The sequence below is a fragment of the Lytechinus variegatus genome, chromosome 9 (genome assembly GCF_018143015.1).
Source record: "Lytechinus variegatus isolate NC3 chromosome 9, Lvar_3.0, whole genome shotgun sequence".
In the NCBI taxonomy this organism is placed as follows: Eukaryota; Metazoa; Echinodermata; class Echinoidea; order Temnopleuroida; family Toxopneustidae; genus Lytechinus; species Lytechinus variegatus.
In genome coordinates this window covers 35691707-35712872 of record NC_054748.1, presented here as the reverse complement: position 1 = coordinate 35712872, position 21166 = coordinate 35691707, and the positions used below count along the sequence as shown (strand labels likewise).

General features: G+C 39.4%; 1 protein-coding gene across 2 annotated transcripts; it reads left to right on the top strand.

Moving 5' to 3' along the window:
• Positions 1-92: 92 nt before the first annotated feature.
• On the top strand, positions 93-18035 carry LOC121422108 (titin-like). Of its 2 annotated transcripts, none has more exons than XM_041616937.1 (3): positions 93-362; positions 1337-3540; positions 17821-18035. In XM_041616937.1, the coding sequence occupies exons 1-3, from the start codon at positions 194-196 to the stop codon at positions 18013-18015; spliced, it is 2568 nt and encodes an 855-aa protein (XP_041472871.1). In that variant the 5' UTR covers positions 93-193; the 3' UTR covers positions 18016-18035. The 2 variants fall into 2 exon arrangements, with proteins under 2 accessions (XP_041472871.1, XP_041472870.1); XM_041616936.1 differs by having other exon boundaries at positions 17767-18035.
• The last annotated feature ends 3131 nt before the right edge of the window (positions 18036-21166 follow it).

The window sequence follows — 21166 nt, the reverse complement described above, 5'->3', positions numbered from 1 at the left end:
TACAAGGTACCCAATTCCCATTGACTTTGCATAGGGACCAATCTGTTTCATTTCGCAATGGGTTAAACCTACAAAGAGAATCCATTATAATCTTTGTTTCTTCCCCCCCCTTTTCATGCTTCAGGTGGTACTGCGGTAGTAGTCATTCATTCAGCATGATACCATCATCTATTGACTGAGGTCTACCTGACATATGGTCATTGTGATGACTTCACCACAGCCCGTAGCCAATCACAGGCCTCCGCTGCTCCCTGCCAAACCGGAGGCCCGCCCCCGGCGGCCCCTGCATCTCAACCTTGAGGAAGGCCAGTTAAGAAAAAGGATTCATCTGTTTGAAGAGTTGACCAATTCATGTTCAAAAGGTAATTAATATGCTCGAGGCCAGGGGTCAGAGGGGTTGTAATATGCTGAGATTTCAAACATATCGCTTCGTAGTGCACCTAATTTGGATCCACTTGGAATAAATCTGAGTTCCATTTGTATCAGGCAGGACTAAAGACTTTTTGTTCATTCGACTAACAAATGAAAACAGAATGGCAATATTAAAGGGGAATGAAACCTTTGGAACAAATAGGCTTGTGTAGAAACAGAAAAATCAAAGAATAAGAATAAAGAAAGTTTGAGAAAAATCGGACAAATAGTGAGAAAGTTATGAGCATTTGAATATTGCAATCACTAATGCTATGGAGATCCTCACATTGGCAATGCGACAAGGATGTGTGATGTCACTGATGAACAACTTCCCCTTTGGTGGACTATAAAATACCCTCAAAATGTTTCTTTTTGCTTTTTCTTATGATGATACAAACTCTTTATCCATGATGTATTCTTAAAAAATTTGTACATGCCTTCATGTAGAAAGAACAGTATGATTTAGTGATAGATGTGATAAAAGAGGCAATTCAAGTGAAATATATTCTAAAGTAATGGGGAGAGTTGTTCACAAGTGACATCACACATCTTTGTCGCATTGCCAATTTGCTATCTCCATATCATTAGTGATCGCAATATTCAAATGCTCATAACTTTCTCATTATTTGTCCGATTTTTCTCAAACTTTCGTTGATCTGTTTCTTTAATTTTCTGTTTTCACACAACCTATCTTGTTCCAATGGTTTCAATCTCCTTTAATGATGATAATCATAAGCAATTGTTGCAGATTACCTTCATGGCACATTACTTTAGTGGGTTGTGTGTTGGGCTCCGAAAGTCTTGTCAGCCGACTGATTATTAATGAGATTTGAAGCCTGACAGAAATTACAGACTGGTTAGTGATTCCTTTTAAAACACCTCAGTATTATCAAATTCTTTTGTTTACTGTTATATTGCACCACAGATGAAGGGAAGGGTGAAGACACCAACCTTCGGTGCAGGCAACCAAGGGTCATCAGCCCTGACCAGAAGCGCTGGACGCAACTGGATTTCACCAATGACGAGCCGGGCAATCGGAAGGAAGTGTCACGACAGAAGCATGGTCAGCATAGCATGCATCCAGGTCACAAACGAAGCCCACTGTCTCCTCCTCCTCCACCCAAGCCCCTTCCGTCACCTAGGAGAAAAGTGGAGATCAAAGTGCCACTATCGGAACCATTGGTCAACGGGAAGTCAGTGGTGCAAACAAAGCGGGACAGGCCTCTCACAGGAGATACTAGAGCAGTGAGGGAGGAGAATGTCAGGAACTCTGTGTTGGCAATTGTCAGCGCATTTGAGAATGGCAAGTCCTCAATGGCTGTCGAACGAAAGTCAAAGATGTTGACTGTTCCAGAGGGCGGTAGGATACGCACAAGCAGTGAGTCCACAGCACCTAATGGCACCATGTCCCTGACAAGGAGTGGAGCTGACAGCCTAATGCCTCCTGCTCCTCTACAGAAGAATAGAATGTCTCGTAGTATGGACAGCCTGGTGCTTGAATTTGAGTCAGTTGCATTTGATCTAAGTCAGACCAACACAAGACATAAAAGCGATGGTAGTTCATCACCCGATTCTGTTCCCCGTACCCCTAGTCCCATATTTCATAAACCACATCCTGTTCCCCACAAAGCAGACCATGGTCCGCATAGACCAAATCCTGTACTCCCTAAGCCAGATCCTGTTCCTTGTAGACCAGATTCGGTACTCCATAAACCGGATCTTCCTACTCACAGACCAAATCCTGTACTCCCTAAGCCAGATCCTGTTCCTCATAGACCAGATTCGGTACTCCATAAACCAGATCTTTCTGCTCTCAGACCAGATTCTGAACTCCATAAACCACACCCTGCTCCACGTAGCCTAGATTCTGTACTTCCTAAACCGGACTCCGTACTCAATAAACCACATCCTGTTCCTCATAGTCCAGATCGTGTACTCCATAAACAAGATCCAGTTCCCCATAGACAAGACCCAGTTTCTCATAGACCAGATCCTGTACTCCAAAAACTAGATCCTGCTCCTCATAGACCAGATCCTGTTCCCATTAAACAAGACCCTGTTCTTCTTGAACCAGATCCTACACCTGCTAAAACCGATCCTGTAACTGATAGAAGAGATTCCATTACGTGTGATGCAAACCATGGTCCCCAAAAACCAGAAAGAACTTTCGAACAGGACATATACAACCAGAGTAAGCTTGAGCAGAGTAATGGGCAGGTGCTAATCATTGTGAATGACGAGGATGAGGAAGGTCAGAACCTGTCCAGAACCAGATTGCCCGAGCCAAAGCGAACTAACATTCAGGATGCGTACGATAAGAGCAAAGCGTTGCGATTGAAACATTGCTTGTCAAATGGTGACGTCTTGAGGGAACTGAAAACTGGTCAACCAGTGCCAAGAACAAGAAGTGCAAGGAGAGCCGATGGGTCTCCAGAATACTATCGGGTTAACCCTGAGAACTGCAGTAGAAATTGCAATCATAATGTTGAAACAGAAGATAATACCTCTCTGAATGGATATCATAAATATGAGCAGGTGTCTGAGGTTTATCCCAAACCTGGGAAAAAGGTTGTTGATTCTCTGGTTATTGACAAAAATAATCAGTCGTCATTGTTGAATATCCTTAAGTCACCTGTGGGTCGGAGACCTAGGCTGGCATCTCCGTTACCTAAACAGGCAGAAGTCCACCCAACCTCGCGACCCCCTCCAATACCCGAAACTCCACCCAAATTACCAAACCACCCCCCACAAAGGCGTCAGCCACCTAACCTCAAACTGATATCTCCAGAAACTGTCGCTAAGGAGAGATCCAAGCTCTTATCACCGCCCACATCACCGCTTGAAGATTCAGGATGCGTTTCACCAGAAACACAGCGGCGAATGACCGATAGTGCCTTGATACCGAACCTTTCACCAAGGACCCATCGGAGAAATGTGGAAGAAGCACGGAGGACTAATTTATCCCCCATTATGGGAGAATACGCTGAGCCTATCCTCATCAAGAGGTCATTGAGTGATGAGAGTTTAGCCACTCTGCGGAGACCATCCCCAATCGTTGATAGCCAAGGGTATTCCGTTCCAGGAAGTCATTTGTGGGAATCACCAAAGTTCCACACCATGAAGCCTAAGGTAAGTCTAATACTTAAACTGTGGTCTAAATATGTGGTTTAACTCTAGGGCCCGTATTCTGGTCGGGTTTAACTGAAACTCAGGATTAAAGTTGTGGTTTAAATATGGGAAGCCAAAAGTCAAAATTTTTATTAAGTTGTATGTTTCTTATGTTCACTGTGCTCTTTCCTTATTCATAGATGGTGAAGACAATCATTCATTTATACTTCCTACACAATTATGAATGAATTGAGAGTCAAATGAGCTGAAATATATCTCTACTGTTAGTGATTTATGCAACAATTGGCTGTCCATACTTAAACCACAACTTTAAACCTTAGTTTAAGTTAAACTCGACTTCAGAATACGGGCCTAGGTAGCCAAGTGTGTCACAAATGTTAACATGAATGGAATATTATCATGTTCACTTGCCAATCTGAATATAAAATCAGATATGGAAAAGCGGAGGAAAGGGCCTGATAAGGGTTACTTGGAAAATAAATATTATTTTATGTTTAGATTTCGAACTCTTTTCTTTTTCAAACAACTGGTTGAGCAATTTTCTAAAAAACATGATCAATTGTTCTTTTTTATATGAACTGTATCAAATTTCTCAATCATGTTATTATTATTGTCAATTGAATGGCTCAAAAAAGATGAGATCACAATCGATATTGTGATACCTATTGAAATGTAGCTGCTTTGGACTGTAATATTCAGCAGAAATCTTTTTTTCTTGTCCTCCTACTTTGACATTTAAAGTAATGAGGATTTGGAAAGTTAATGTGAATTACTGCATGCATTTGTGTAAGCAGTATAAAAAAGCAATGAACTTAACATTTAAGAATGGCTTTGTTTTTAGCATTTATAATTAGCATGTGGATTACTGCAAGCATTTAAAAAAACCTATAGCTATTAACATGATATATTAACATCTGCTTTGCAACAAAAGCATGCTCTTCAAATATCAGGGACTGTCTCATGAAGCAAATACCCAAGTGATTTTACAGACTTCCTTGTTCTCAGCCAATCAGATGCAAGGATTTCAGTAGCTTATAACAGTATTTGTTTCATGAAATGCTCCCTAGCATTAGACTGCTTTCACACAAACTCATTAATCTACATTGAAAACCCATCGTCATGATCACAATTATGAAACAAATCATTCTGTTTCTTTCATTCTAGATTATGTATGTATAATGGCCTTCATTAAGGCTTCATTTTGTATATTTCCTCTTTTACGATTACGTTCATTTATTTGTCATGTATTTTCATTGTGCTATAGTGTTTGCTATTGCACTATTCATTCAACATCGTTTAAAGCAAATTATTGCAGCTGTGTGTGAAGTCCATACATGTGAGCAAGGTTTCGAACAAACGGGAGGAAATGGACTTTTTGTAATAGGTAAACGGAAGTTCGTCTTGTACATTGTAGAGCGTAAATTGACTTTACTTTTACATCATTATCTAAACTAACATCACCTGTAAAAATCCACAGGTTTTCTCTTGTCAATTTGTTTTGTTTTTAGTCTAATGTGGAAGTTCTTGTCTATTCTTTCTTTTGAATTCTTTATTTAAAAAATGCATGTATACAAACATGTTTTGTTTTTAGTGTTATCTTGTTGTCCACATACATGTAAATGTTGCTATTATTTCATAACAGGGAGAAATGAAACAAAATTGAAATTTTGTAATCAGGTCATCAGGCCAAAGTATATCATTTTCTCATAAAGGCTCAACAGATTTTTGAATTGATGTATCACAGGACACCTTTTATTGCTAGTAAGCCATTGTCTCTTGACCATTTATTTGTTTGGTTATTGGATTGTGTCTCTTTGTCCACAGATCATCATTTCTGCAATCTGAGGACCTTTTCTGCCATTTCACATCACAAGTGCATTTTCATTCATATCATGCACAGTCCGGTTGGCAGTTGGTAGTGTCCAAAATCTAACATTACACATCATTCTGTTCAGTTTAGTTTTAATAATATCCATATTTTACACATTGAACACATATTTCATTGTCATATTCATCTACGTGTACATGAATTGCACTATAGATGTATACATTTTTTGGAATTGTTCACCAGTGAATAGTTATTCTTTGTCCTATGTTCTTCAGTTTGATATGAAGCTAGCTTGTCAAGCATATTGATACCAATTGTTTTTTTTTCATTATAGTCTTAGTTAAAGCTTATAGAAGTGCTCTACTTGATACAGAGTGCTACATACATGTAAGCACTTGCCCGATTGCCCGGGCAAGTAAAAGTTAGAGTCGGGCAAGTGTTATGAAGTAAAGACCACAACTACTTGCCCGAATTGGGCTAGCGAAATTCTCAAAGTAGAATGACCAAAATTAGGGTTGATACATGTATGATATATTGACCCTAATTTGGGTCATGGCAGGCAAGATAAAATCACTTTGGAAAAAGAAATGCAATAACTGGCATTTATCTTTAAGTTGTAGCTGCAGCATTGTGAAGTGGTCCTTTGGAAGCTGCAATGAGAAATAATATTTTTCACTTCTCAAGTTTAAATCTAGTATCTACATACTATCACACTCTGTGGGACACACATGATATGCAATGTAGTACATGGATTTTTCTTCTAAAAGGAGACCACAATGTAGTTTCTCTGCATATGTTACAGTCTATGAGACCTTGGCATTTAAAGCCATGTTGTCAGAAGGATAAGAGCAAAAAGGATGTTACCGCAATACCTGTTATAAATCTGTAACGTCCTTTTAGCCATCTACAGTCGCTATCAATGTAAAAAGGGGGAGACATTCTAATCTCATTTCTATGCTGTGCTATGAGTAGGAGTCAAGAAGATTAGCAGTTATGACTGACTGGTTTAGATGTTTTCACTTGTTCAGAAGCTAGACAGACTTTTTAAAAAGAGTGTTTAAATCTCAGTAAAGTGCATTGGCCTTGATCGGCATACAGTGGATATATGTGCAGTAAGTTGGTTAATCTGAAGTTAATGTAGTAATTTGTGTAACATGTTGTCCTTTACATATGAACATCATTTCTGGAAATAGAGAGAAGGGAGCTCTATGAGTACGATTCCTTGACATATGTTCGGGTGACAGTTGCTCCAGTGGCAAATTAGAATATTCAGAGAGGTGCACAGTTTTTTGAGGGCATGATTGATCTGTGTTTGCTCTTTAAATTGGCAACATTTGTTAATTTCCTATTCATTTTCATACTAGTTTCTTTGAAAAAAAAAGAGAAAAAGTATGGATTTACATATACATGTATGTAGGCCTCTTATCAGTCACAATTTACGATGTTATAGCAAGGGATGGGGGGGGGGGGGGGGAGGGGGCAATGTAATGCAGAATGGGCAATAGAAGAAAACAGTCTTTTTATATCAGACAAGATGGATAAGGGGGAGGGGGATGCTAGGGGTGGAGGAGGCTTCCATATAAAGGATTGTGGGATTGGCAGGGAAGGGGGGGGGGGGGTGGCAATAGAATGCAAAATTGATGATAGTTCAGAAGAAACAGTTTGTTATTAAACAAGATGACTGAGGCAGGGGATGGAATAAGCTTCAACATATGGTTGTCAGACTTGTAGGGGAAGGGGAGCAAGAGAATGCCAAATGGACAAAATTTCAGAAGAAAACAGTTTTTTTATCAGACAAGATGGAGGAGGATTGTGGAATTAGGAGGGGAAAGCGGGGGTGGGGGGCAGTAGGATGGGCAATAGTTCAGAAAAAACATTTCGTTATGATACAAGATTTTGGGGGTGAAGCAAGCTTTTATACAAAGTATTGTGAAGTGGGTGAGGTGGGGGGGGGGCTATAGAATGCAAAATGGACAAAAGTTCAGAAGAAACACTTATCAGATAAAATGAAGGAGGGAGGGCGGGGCAAGCTTCCACATAAAGGATTGTGGAACTGGAAAGGGGCGGGGTGTGGATGGGAGAGGATATGAGTGTAGAAGGAGTAAAAGTTTGAAACAGATGGGCAATAGTTCAGAAGAAACGGTTTGTTATGAAACAAGATGTAGGGGAGTGGAGCAAGCTTTTATACAAAGTATTGTGATGTTGGTAGGGTGGTGGGGGGGGGGGGCTATGAAATGCAAAATGGACAAAAGGTTCAGAAGAAACACTTATCAGACAAAATGAAGGATGGAGCAGGCTTCTGGGGTGTGGACGGGAGAGGATATGAGTGTAGAAGGAGCAAAAGTTTGAAACAGAAATAAATTTGTTAGCAGCAGGTGAACAAGAGAGGGAGTGGAGGCTAGTATGCTGACACAGACCGTGACTCTCGCCTTGTAATCAGAGGATTTCAATCCCACTATGGCCTAGTATCCTTTGGCAAGGTATCAGTCCACAATTTGCCACTCTCCACCCAGGTGTTAAATGGGTACCCGGTAGGATGCGAAAGCCTATGTAGTATGCCTAGCAATTGAGTCTTTGAACTCTTGTTGGAGGAATCCCCAGGGAGTGGAGAAGGTGCATACATTGTGTGCAGGCATGCCATGATCCGATGACCGGGGTAATAATATATTTGTAAAGCGCTTACAGACGTTGTTCTGATGTATTAAGCGCTATAAAAGCGGATTATTAGTATTATTGTTATTACTGAAACTTTTATCAACAAGTGGGTCTTCACACAAGACTAGCACAAATAAACTTGCCCCCCCCAAAAAAAAAACATAGAAAAGAAAAAGAAAAAAGAAAGGAAAAAAAAATAAATATTTGAATTTTACTTTTTTCCATTTTAAGGAAACAAATGTTAATAATATGATATATACTATGGCGAAAATAGTCAAATTGACTGGTTGCCAAATAAAAATAAGAACCCCCCCCCCCCGCCAATTCAATGAGACACTCTTTGTACACAGGTCATTGACAGGTACATTAGGCTGTACAATCAGACTGCTCTCTTTGAGTGAAGGGCTTGCACAGAATACTAAGTAGATGTCCATGGAGCAAGCTTTTGGGTAGCTGAAGGGGAGAGTAATGAAGAAGGGAGAGGGAGGGGTGGGGGTAAGTTGGCGATGACGTAGAGTAAGATAAGAAGAAAGCTATTTTTTAGAGTGGGAAGGGTGGAGGGGAGGGAGGGAGTGAGTGAGTCTGTATTGATCCACAGTGGGACAAGGGAGAAATATAGAAGGGGGCAACGGAAGGCGAATGTTTATGGGTTACGAACAACAAAGACAGATACAGGAGGAAGTGAGGAGTTGAATTTCCTGTTTTGTAAGCCCTTGTCAGTCCCACTTGGGCTGAATTTTGTCATCAGAGAAGATCGCATTCGATCTCGCACTCGAGACAGCCCAAACTGAATATGATTGGATTGTCAAGCAGCCATATATTTCATTCACAGAGATTTTATGTAATATTGACAGGGCTTGGAAATTGTTTTTGTTCCAGACACCAAATCATTTATTTTTCAAACAAACAGATTCAGAGTGCAGGATGATATTGAAAATAATGATCAATATGTAATTATTGGAAAGAATCAGAAATAGAAAATCTCCCCAAAATTCTTGTTGGGAAATTGATCTTGGGTCTGGGAGCACCAGAATTACGTTGCTCCATTCCTGAAAACATTGAACTGTGTTTTTACTCTCTGTTGATGAACAATAACCAAATAACTTTGAAATATGGATGCAATTGGTCATCTCAAACTGAATTCATAGGAGCGAGCTTTCACAATGTCTTTTTACGGACAAAATTTTGATATGGGTATTTTCTGATGCTAAAATCACACACAAAAAACAAATGTCAAAGTGGTTCATGGTACATGGGTAATGATTTTTCTAGAGTTGCATTTCAGCAGTGTGACTTTGGCATGAATTTCTTTCTGTCTTTTATTTCTTACTCCTATTAAAGGAGTCCATTTTTGACACCCCGCCCCCTGGCTAAGCCCATCTGACAACCTTCCCCTTCCATGCTGAGCCTCTCAGTCTCAGCATCCTCCCTCCTCTTGCTAGCTGAGCCCACCTCAGTATCCTCCATCCCTCTAAGCCCAGTCCATCTCAGCATTCTCTCTCCTAGCTGAGCCCATCTTGGCATTCTCCCCCTCCTAGCTGAACCATGTTCTGCATCTCCCACTCCTAGCTGAGCCCATCTCAGCATCCTCCCCCTCTTAGCTAACTTTGCTAAGCCCATCTCAGAATCACCTCCTTGCTGAACCCACCTCAGCATCTCTTCTTCCTAGCTAAGCCCATCTCAGCATCCCCCTCCTAGCTAAGCCCATCCCAGCATCCTCCCCTCCTAGCTATGCCCATCTCAGCATCCTCCCCTCTTAGCTGAGCCCATATCAGCATCCTCCTTCTGCTGAGCCCATCTCAATATCGTCCATCTCTACGCTGTATCCATCTCAGCACATCTCAGCTTGGCATCATACTCCTAGCTGAACCCATATCACCATCCTAACCATTCTCACTGATCCCATCTCAGCATCCTCCCTTCCTAGCTGAGCCCATCTTAGCATTCTCCCCATCTCAGTTAGGAGGGGAAGGAAGCTAAGATAGGCTCAGCAAGGAGAAGGCAGAGATGAGATCAGCTTGGAAGGGAAGGATGCTAAAATGGGCTCAGCTGGTAGGGGGAAGATGATGAGATAGTTAGGAGGGGAAGGAAGCTAAGATAGGCTCAGCAAGGAGAAGGAGAAGGCAAAGATGAGATCAGCTTGGAAGGGAAGGATGCTAAAATGGGCTCAGCTGGTAGGGGGAAGATGATGAGATGGGCTCAGGTAGGAGGTGGAAAATGCTGAGATGGGCTCAGCTAGGAGGAGAGGATGCTGAGATGAGCTCAGCAAAGGAGGGGAAGGATATTGAGACAGGCTCAGTTAGGAGGGTTTGGGATGGTGAGATGGGCTCAACCAAGAGTGAAGGATGCTAAGATGGGCCAGGGAGGAGGTGGAGTACTAATGGGATGGGCTTAGCTGGGAAGGGATGCCGAGATGAGCTCAGCAAGGAGGGAGGGAAGATGCCGAGTTAGGCTTAGGTAGAAGGAGACGATGCTGAGATGGGCTCAGCTATGAGGGGGAAGATGCTGAAATGGAATGAGCTACGACAGAATGGATAATCAGCTGTTCTTAGCTAGTAGGGGAGGATACTAGAAAGGGCTCAGCTAGCAGGGAAGCTGCTGAGATGGGCTTTAGATAGGAGATGATGCTGAGATGGGCTTAGATAGGAGGGGAGGATTCTGAGATGGGCTCAAAGGAATGGGGATGCTGAGTTAAGCTCAGCTGGGAGATGCTGATATGAGCTAAGCTAGGAGGTGGAGGATGCTGAGATAGGCTTTAATAGCCAAGTTAGCTAAGAAGGGGAGGATGCTAAGATGGGGTCAGCTACGACAGGGAGGATACTGAGATGTTCTCAGCTAGTAGGGGGGATGCTGAGATGGGCTCAGCTAGGAGGGGAAGATGCTGAGATGAGCTCAGCTAGGAGGGAGGGAGGATGGTGAGATGGGCTCAGCTGGGAGGGGGAAAGATGCAGAGATTGACTCAGCAAGGAGGGGGAAGATACTGAGGTACCCATCTTGCCAAGCCCATTTAACACCCTTTCTCTTCTTTCACTTCGATATGTCATATTTTTGGCAAAAGTTCGAGACATTTCTCTTAAAATGTCACATCACCGCAAATACCCCCAATTACCTTGATCAATCGAAACAGACAAGGTTAGTTTTCATCAGCCTCAGTTACATCGTTTTGGTATTAAATCACCCAAACTTTCCCAATAAGCCACGCTACCATTGTATGATCACATTTCAGTGATTTATATTAAAAATTATCTTGAATAGATGTACATTCCGGTGTTGTGTTCTTACTTTCTTTTTATCAACGAATATCCAGTGGAAGTTTTAATGAATAAAGTGCAACAAATCCTAGTTGATTGAAAGAAAACAAGAACTAATGGCCAGGAGTGTGTAGGCGAAGCAGCCACCGCACATCGTTCACATTCTTCCGCATCAGTCGTAGTACTGACGTTTCGCGTAACAGCATCATACTAAAACGCAAAGACGAAAACTGCAGCTTCTGCCCTGATTTTAGGCTACCTGTACAGTGGGGTTGTCAGCAATAGCCCCTGAATATTTTCTCATGGCATACACAATTTTGATATTCCCAGCTCAAGCTTACTGGGTCTAATGATGGCACAACTCCAGAATCACAGTCATTGTCATTTCTATACACTTGAGAGAATGAATAGAATACATTGACCTCAATATCACCCTCTCTTCCAATGACTCAACAACCCGTTCCTTGTAGTCATCTTCTGTATTCCTTTGAAGTAGCTTTGGTGTAGGATTCACCTCTAAAGTCTAATCAGAACTTCTTAGAGCAGGCACAGGTTAATCCTTGTGCCTGTATCTTCGTTCTTTATAGCTGACTGATAAAGCCCATCTATAGTCATGAGGTAAAGTGGCACTTGTGTGCTTTCCATTTGGTCTCATCCCATATATCCTAGTAAAGAGAAGGGTGCTCTGCCTCCCAACTCCCTGGTAAAAATATTAATCAAAATACGTAGGCCTATGCAGGCTCTCAAAGATGATGATTTTTTTTCATCCCACTGCTGACACCAATAGTCCAAATCCCTTTAGATATTGGTGGGTTTTAGAGGAAACCTGAATTTCTTTCTACTTGGTACCCATCTAATGCACCTTGGTTACAGTGGGTATAATTCTGAATTGCCTCTTTGTCTACACCCGCTATTTTGATTTTGTGTTTTCAGAAGATGCCAGCCTGCTTATAATATGCGGGGTTAGAGTCTCCAACAGGCTATAGCTATGGTCTAGATCTCCATGTAAAAAAAACCCCAAAAAACTTCAAGCACATAAACAGATCTTCTTTCCTTTCATATCATGTTAGTGAACAACTGAACATACTTACAAAATACAAAGGCCTGTTTTAACGGAGCAATTATATTTATGTACACAAAGTCAATTGAGAACAATGTAAAAATGACATGTATCTGAAAAATACATACATGTACATGTATCCTTTTTCAGGTCAGGCTAAAAGAAAACGTGTTTTCCATCATAAAAACTTCAAGCTCATGAGAACGTCCTTTTAAATAAAGATTGGATTGATTTCATGTTCCAGAACATGCTATAACAAATAGAATTTGCAGTGATCGTGTGTACACAAATTCAATGGAGAATAAAAAGACCAGGATATTTGGCTTCTTGCAGGTGTTCAGGTAATGTGTCCTGTTGTTTAATTAGGAAGTGAGCCACCTAGTGTTCTGATAAAAACACATTTCCTTTGTTTGGAAAGAGACGATCTGGGAATCCAAAGTTTGTTTTACATGAGTCACTTCTAAACTGTACATGAATAGGTTCACAGGTTCACCTAAATGCAGACCACGGTAATCGTGTGCGTCACAATTGCGCAGAGTTTCACAGTAGTTTATGCATACAGTAGCCATATTAGCCGTAAATGTGTATTACATCATGTATATTTCTATACATCTTTGCACCTAATTTTGTCAAAATAATTTTATAAAGACTCCACAGGCATATTGATGCAATTTCTTGAACATGATTATGGTATACTACTAGTATCCTTTGTCTTTTTGGAACTCGTTCACTTTTTCTTTTCTCCTAGGCATTTTAATTCACTTGTTTAGCCACCTTACTACTTGTCATTGATCACAACTTTTTGGCCTTTTAGGACATGGTTTTGTGACTTTTGTCATAGGTTGAGACTTGAGAGTTGATATTTTTCCTATTTGTTTTGTTTGGTGTCACCCGTGCCTGAGAGGCAAAGTCAGACTATATCACTGTTATCTGCTGGTCATTGCATTTTATTGTAGTTTTTAGTATAACAAGGACTCAGTAATTATCTTGCTTGGAGTTTAAGAACATTACAATCATTTTATTAGGCTACACATTTAGTTGGGTTTTTGTGATGACTAATTTTAGATAAAGTTTGACTTGAACCTCCTTTGACTCTGATCCCTTTTTTGAAAAAGAACAACAACAAAACCTTTGACTTCCTTGTCTTTTCCTGTTAGGAAACGGATATGATTGCAAGAGGGAGAGAAAAAAGAGACAGCGAGAGAGAGAGAGAGAGACAGAGAAAAAATTATTTTACAGTTTAATTTATGAACTCTTTAAGGTTTCTATCTATTCAAGCAGTTACCGTATACTTGGATAGGTTGGATTATTTCATCGGGTAAACTGCGTTCGTTCATAATGAAGTGCATTGTCAGGCTATTCTTGTTCAAGTTGAAAGACAGAGAGGAAAAAGCAAATAGTTGGTTTTGCTTTTTTGTTCAAGCGAGTAGTGACAACCAATGCAAGTGAAACTGATGTATTTGCTCAATGAGTCTCCACTTTTATGCTTTCGGAACAATCACTTTGGAATAATATTTGTCTTTGGAATTGTATTGGAATAACATCCATCAAGGTTCAGTTATGAGTGCACATCTCTATTTGTACAAACATGACTTGATAAGTGGCCATCAACTGGGATTCCCAAACGCTACTAATTTGCCTCATCAGACTCACACTTCATGACCTTGGAAATCAGAGAATTCCTTCTGTCCTTACTTTGATATCTTTTTGAGGAAGTCCTTCTTTATTTAGACCAGGAAAGGGAAAATGGCTTGGTTCTCATGGTTATCCCACCATGAATAAAAAATTGCTGGTTCGCGTGACAACGAAGGACATCATTTTGTAAATAAGGATTTTGGAGCATGTTCCTGAGCCAGTTCATGGCAGAGAAAAGGTTACTGGTACTTGTAAGAACAGTTGCTTGTGGGTAATGTGGCAAAGGAGAATATTTAGGAGAGAGACACATGAATGTGTATACCTTTCAAGAAGACAATCATAAGTCATTGTGCCAAAGCTAACATGAATCTGGCTGAACAAGGAATTTTGCTTTAAGAGAGGTATGGTGAAATATATCAGAGGAACTTTATTTTGAGAGTTCCGTGTTCTGGACACTAAGAGGTCAAGATTTAGAAGACAATTGCTTTTGTGATTCTAGGGGAAATTCCAGTCAATATTTCGTTGGGTTAACTTGAAAATTCAGTTGAATAGTCAAAGGTGAGGGTTGACTATCCAAGACTTTTCAACAGATCAAGACAGACATTGCCATGCTGCAGATGAAGTGCTAATTAATGTGGCCTTTGGGTTGTGATCTCTGTTGTTCACTGACCAATCACATGAAAGAAGCCTGTGTCGGGAAACACTGCAATGTAAGACCTCTTGCTAATTGTTGATAACATCTTCAATGGTGCGGGAAGTGTGACTATGCTGTCGTGCTCCTTGGGAGTTACAGTGGAAATTCAGAGATAAAAGAAAGAAAAATGAATCTGCATTCAAAAGCAAGCATGTTCTGCAGCGCATGGTTGTGATTCAAACTTACTTTTAACTGACCTTACATTTGTGACCAGTGGTCATTCCAGTGGACACTCTACCAAAGACCAGCTACCAAGAGAACCCTGAAGCAGAACTGTCAGTGAACTCAATTTTTTTTGTGTGTGTGATGTTCATCTGATTGTGACATACCTGTTACCGTGACCTTGCATTTGTGATCAGTGGGAGTTCTACCATAGACTTGCCACCAGGTTAACGGAATCTGCAAGAGAATCCTTAAGCAGAACTGCCACAGATGGTTCTCAGCAATCACCGAATGTTTTGTAGTGATGCTCCTCCTGTCCTGACCTACCACGAGTTCAAAGTGGCAGAAGAGAGATATGCGATGAAGTTGGAGGAGGATGAGGAGGACGACGAGGTCGGGGAGAGTGATCCTGAAATGTCTCTGGAAAGCTTCATCGAGGAAGATGATGACGATGACGAAGCCTTGCACCTTGGCCTTATTCTTGTATGTGTACATAATCTTTTTAGCAGCTAATATCTTATAGATATAGTTTCAGTGTTCAGGATCCCATTGATGAATTGAATGTTGAGTATTATTTCTTCCCATGGAATATACATGTATTATGGATATCAAAGTTACTATTATCATCTCATTATGGGCATACAAATTTTAGTAGCGAAATATGCATGGTTAGAGTAACAAGTATTGTTTTGGTGCTTCAGTCCAGCTAGGACTGATACTGCTACACTGGGGCCCATTGCAGAAAGAGTTGCAATCAATCGCAAGTCAAAAAATCATGCGCAACTCGGTTTTCAACCAATCAACAGCGCGCATTTTTGACTTGCGATTGATTTTTTGACTTGCGTTTAATCGCAACTCTTTCTGCAATGGCCCCCTGATCTTGCTTTAGTTTGTACCATGGTAAGGAGACTTAAAAATATAGAAACATGGTTTCTGTGGTTGTTACTGTTGATGGTATGTTCTGTGTAACAGGGTTCTAGTTCTGATGCAAACAGGGCCCAACCATGTTTGATAGAGGTTGGCCTTGCATTTCATCAGTTGATCTTTCCAATTCCAGTTGTTACAGCATATGCATCAAAGGTGGTGTGGGAATAAATTTCTTGAACACATGTCTTCACATACCATGAATACCCTGTGAAAAAAACTAGAGAATAGAGTTATGTTTTATAAAACAAAGTATTAATAGTATATCTCACCTCCCTTGTAAAATAGATTTAGCTGCATGTGCCATTTTAGGGTTTAGTCCTGCCTGAAATTTGTCATAAAAATGAAAAAATAAAAAAATAATAATAAAGAAAAATATTTTTGGGGGCATTTAGCCTCCCACTTTTTGTCATAGGCATAAGCAATATGTACACCATGCGATTAATTGGAGGGATTTTGTTTTTAATATTGTGCTAAATTTTGTAATTACATATATATTGAAAATGGAATTTGAAATTGAAACCTTATTTACCACATTCTTCATAAAGAAACATACAAATCAAGAAATATGAAATATTTCAAATAAAATACATAACATAAGGGAGTTTATTTAAGAGTAGTGGAAGGATCAAAGAAAGTTATTACAAAGAACTTATAAATTGATGATCCTGAAAATAACACAGTATTAATAGATGCATTCAGGAAATACAGAACAAATACGGTATTGCTAGTAGTGTTGTGAACCCATTAGAAATTTCTAAATGTGATCGTTTATAGTTAAGAGCACATAATACTCAATAACTCGGAAATGAAGTGCAAAGGAAGACAGTTTCTGTTTTACTCTCCTAGTATAGGCCTTAGTATTGAAAAAAGTTCCCATAATATCTGTTGCGTGAGAAAGCATTATTGCAACACAGCAGTATGGGGAGGGGGAGGGATGTTTCAAATGCATGCAAAAATAATTCATAGCGGAGATTCAATATTTAGATTTCATTGGTTAAACACTGCTTTAAAAATTGATTTTAGTTTCTAATGTGTTGATCTTGTTTGATTAGTTTAAAGAATTTTTGTTGCTTTTATATGAAACACAATATTTCTATTACTAAAATAAGCCATTAATCCAGGAAATTATGGATTTTTTTTTGTCGGGGGGGGGGGTGAGGAGTGGGTCAGGCCTTTTATTTTTATTCTTTTATTCACTGAGTGCGAGGTGACAAAACTGGTACATTATACTGTAGATGTGAGCATACATGCATGAACACACATATTCAAAGCCTGCATGTGTACAATTATACAAATTGTGTTTTTATGGTTGTTTCCTGGATACGGGGGCCGTATATTGAGTATATTTAATTGAAGGAAATATTTAAATAATTACAAGGATATTTAATTTGAAATAAAGTGAACATTTTTAATGTGTCGGAAAAAATTAAAAAAGGGGGCGCGGGCGATTTCGTCCCAGAAATGCTCAAAAGAGCACTGGAAAATGAAAAAGAGCCCTGAAAAATACACATTCACTGTAATATCAAAGCTTATTCAATGTTTCAAATTTAGGCAGTAGAATATGAATAGAAGCCCGAAAATGTAATATTGATATTCGGCCTGAATATCAGTATTACATTTTGTAAATGTAAATGTCGTGAATGCCTGCATGATTCAATATGAGCATGAAGCCTGTATAAGTTGTATGCCTGCACGTGCAGAACTACATTTTAGTTGCATGAAAGAAAACTTGTTAACGTCTAACCTCTCTGCACCTTTCCTAACTTTGTTTCTAACGTGGTGTATTTTTGTCTTTTTGTCTCTTCACGTTCTCTCAATCCATCCTTTCCTCTCAATGTCTCATCTCTCCATGTGGTGTCCTGGTAATTCTATCATTCTATCTTCACCTACACTTTCCAAAATGGGGGGAATCAAATCACAAATTCAATGCTTTGAAATAATCCATCATTCAATTCTTAAAATTTAAAATTCTGCGACAAAACGCTACATTCTTTGTTGCTGCTTCTTGCAATAGTCATCGGCAAAATTAGTGATAGAACAAAGACCTCACTTGAATACAATTTCTCAGCCTGTACTCAGACGAGAGAAACCCCCAACCAAATTGCCTACCCACTTGGAAGTGGAAGAGTCCAGGGATAAGAGTTGGAATGGATGCGCACAGGAGGTGATGGCACGTACCACTAAGGAAGCAGGGTTGGGCAGTCTGGATGGCAAGAAGGAGGGATTCAGACAGAGGAGCAAATTGCTGACAGTGAGTTGTTGACGATAATTTTTTTTTTTCTCATCTTTTGATTTTTATCGTTCTTTTCTTTTCCAGCAGAAGAAGCATGATTTATGATTACAGACTTTACTTTTGAAGTTTTGTTTTAGTGACGGTGTACCTTCCGGTCCTCATCCAAAGGTTACTTTTTCACAACTGTAGCCCTTTTTATTAAAGTGGATTAAAGTGGATTATATAAATTCATGCAGTCACTTTGAAGATGCAAAAAAATAAACTGATTCACTCAAATACTGAGTAGTGTTTCATGAAGCATTTGTCAGTGATGTTCACTGACTAAATTATTCTGAGCCAATCAGATGCAAGGATTTCAGTAGCTCATAACAGAGGTTTCATGAAATGCTCCTGTGGTCACATTTGGGACCATTTTCACTTTTCAATCCTCTCAAGAGAAATCTCTTTCAATATTGATGGTCTTCTTTCAAATAGTAAATTTCTTGCCCTCTGGTTAAAAAGTTTCATTAAAAACATTGTGATTAAGTTTGATATGATAAGGTAGAAATAATTTTTTCAGTGTTTTTATTTCTAGGATGCGCTTTAGAGTTTAGGCCTGTCTAACAATGAATGGCTAATGAAAAAGCTTCACACTGTACATGTATATTACCGTTTTCATACTGAAGGCGAAGTGGAGTTACTCCGAAATAACTCCGGATTGAGTTTATACGCTTGTACTGCGGACCGACCTTAAACCCCCTTTCATGTTGGCAAGCACCGCAGCAGTGTATCCGCAGTCGTTGCCATGGTTTCCAAGCGAGTTCGCGCCATACGTGTGGCGAGATCACAGTGATAAGCGCATTACGCTTTTCCGGTGCGGAGTAACTCCGTTTGTAACCCTCTTCTTGAAGTGGGTTGAGTACTCCGCTTTAAATCCGGATCGAACTAATCTCAGAATTTTCATATTGCCCTCCAAAGTGGAGTAACTCCTCCTGGACTCCGGACTAACTCCACTTCGGCTCTCACTATGAAAGGGGTATATGATGTCATTCCTATCAATATTGTTATCAGATCGTGAGCAATAATGCATTTCCATGTGATTCAGACTCTGGCGGCAGTGACGTTTTTCTTTTGCTTTGAACTTTTAATGACAAAACCATGAACAATAGTAAAATGACCTTGACAAGATTATACATCAGTAAAGTTCACTTCAGTAGCTGGCAGGTTCAAACTATACACTTGAAATGATATTGGTCAATATTATAATAAAAATCATCTCAATATGGTAATTCCTATTGATAGACTTGTTGGCCAAGAGAATAAATGAATTCCAAACTTTTAAGTTGTCTTTGATATTCTTTGAAAATGCACACATTTGTACAAAATGCGATATGTGATGTACATTGTATTTTAATAGCAGTAAACAGTACTTCTTTCAGAAGTCGCAATTCGTAAAAATCTTGAATGTGGGTACATCAAGGTTCAAGGTTTATTCACATCAACATTTCACATGTTCAACGAAATCAACAATTTGATAAAAAAATTAATATTATATAGTATAAATTATCATAGATAAGCATAAATAAATATTGTAAAATATGAAATGTATACCTAATATAACAATAGAAAAAAGTACTATAATGTATTCTTGTAATTGGTTCTAAAATAATGACAAAGAAAGGAAAATGAGAGATGTGGATATGAGGGAGCCAAAAGTAAAAGAGTACAGTTGTTGTTGTATTCTGAATGTACCATATCATTATTACACATGTGTTTGTTTGTATATGAATGAATGTATCATTCTTTTTCATCTTTGTTTTTAATTGTGTCGTGGGGGGGTAGGGGTAGCAGCCCAACATCAATACATGAACCATCATGAAACTTAAACTACAGAAAGTGATCACTTCTCAATCTCATTTTGTGTTTTTTTTTCACTGTGGAGTGTGGAAGTTTAATCATCATTCTTTTTTTTAATGTCATCCTACAGTATTCCTTTCTATTCGCTTTTATCTTTTACCATTATCTATTTTCATATAAAGATATTGTTGTAAATTTTTTATGTGTGTTTGGTAATGCCAGTTCAGTATAAGTTCAGTATAAGTCACATTTTATCTGAACATGCTTTTCCATTTCCTGACCAGTTCTGTTTCTCATTAATATAGATCTATCAGGGAGATAGGGTAAGAGCGATTTAGCTCATAGTCAGTCCCTCCCACCCACCTTTTTGTCGGTACTAGGTCATTACAATGCACATTTATTTATTTGCCTCTATGACGCATGACCTTACCTGCATACGTGTAAAAACATTCTTTTCAATAAAATTTTGCAATTCGTACTAGTTCCTTCTTGGTTTTCTTTTCAATTTCAACTCACTGAGGCATGAAGGTGCCGCCTGTCGATCCATGCACACTTATAGGTCTACCTGTTCGTCTCTTTCCCCACTTTAAAAAGATTGTTCAGCAATGCTACAGGGGAATGTGAACCAGGAAACAGTTTTTCAGCAAACAATCAATTATTTGTTAAAATATCTTGGAGCAAATACCTAGTTCAGTACTCAGGCGTATCTATTCAGCAAAAGGTGTTGTTACATGTATGTCCTGGGTGGCGGGGGTTTCGCTTTTGGTGAGCTCATTGGGCCAGTGAATGAAAAAAATATTAAGCTGCTGTTAGAATATCACTTTTGACCAGGATCATGAATACACTACATACTAGTGAATAGTACATTGTATATACCATCCTGGATAGCCCATCTTCACCTTGAGGATTCATATGACTTTGGAAGAGTAACTTGAAGAGCAGTAGAGTTTGGCATCTTGCTCTACAGTTTTAACCAGGATCATACATTCTGGTGAATAGTACATTATATATCCCTTCTATGGCAAGACTATCTTCTTGAAAATTCTTTTAGATTTGGATATTCTAATCCAGAGATAATCTGATTTGCACCTGAAGTGAAAGAGTACTGTATCTTGAAGAACAGTAGTGGTTGACATCTTGCTTTACACATTCAACCACAACCAGGATCATGGATTATACTACCTTCTGGTCAATAGTAAATACTATTTGAAGTTTTGTACCTGCATCGAAAGACCAAACAGAACAACATTTGTTGACAGTTTGGCAGCTTGTTGATCAACAGGAGATTTGGCATCCTAGTTCAACCCTGGATAGCACAACCCCCTCTTCCTCTTGTAGAGCTTGG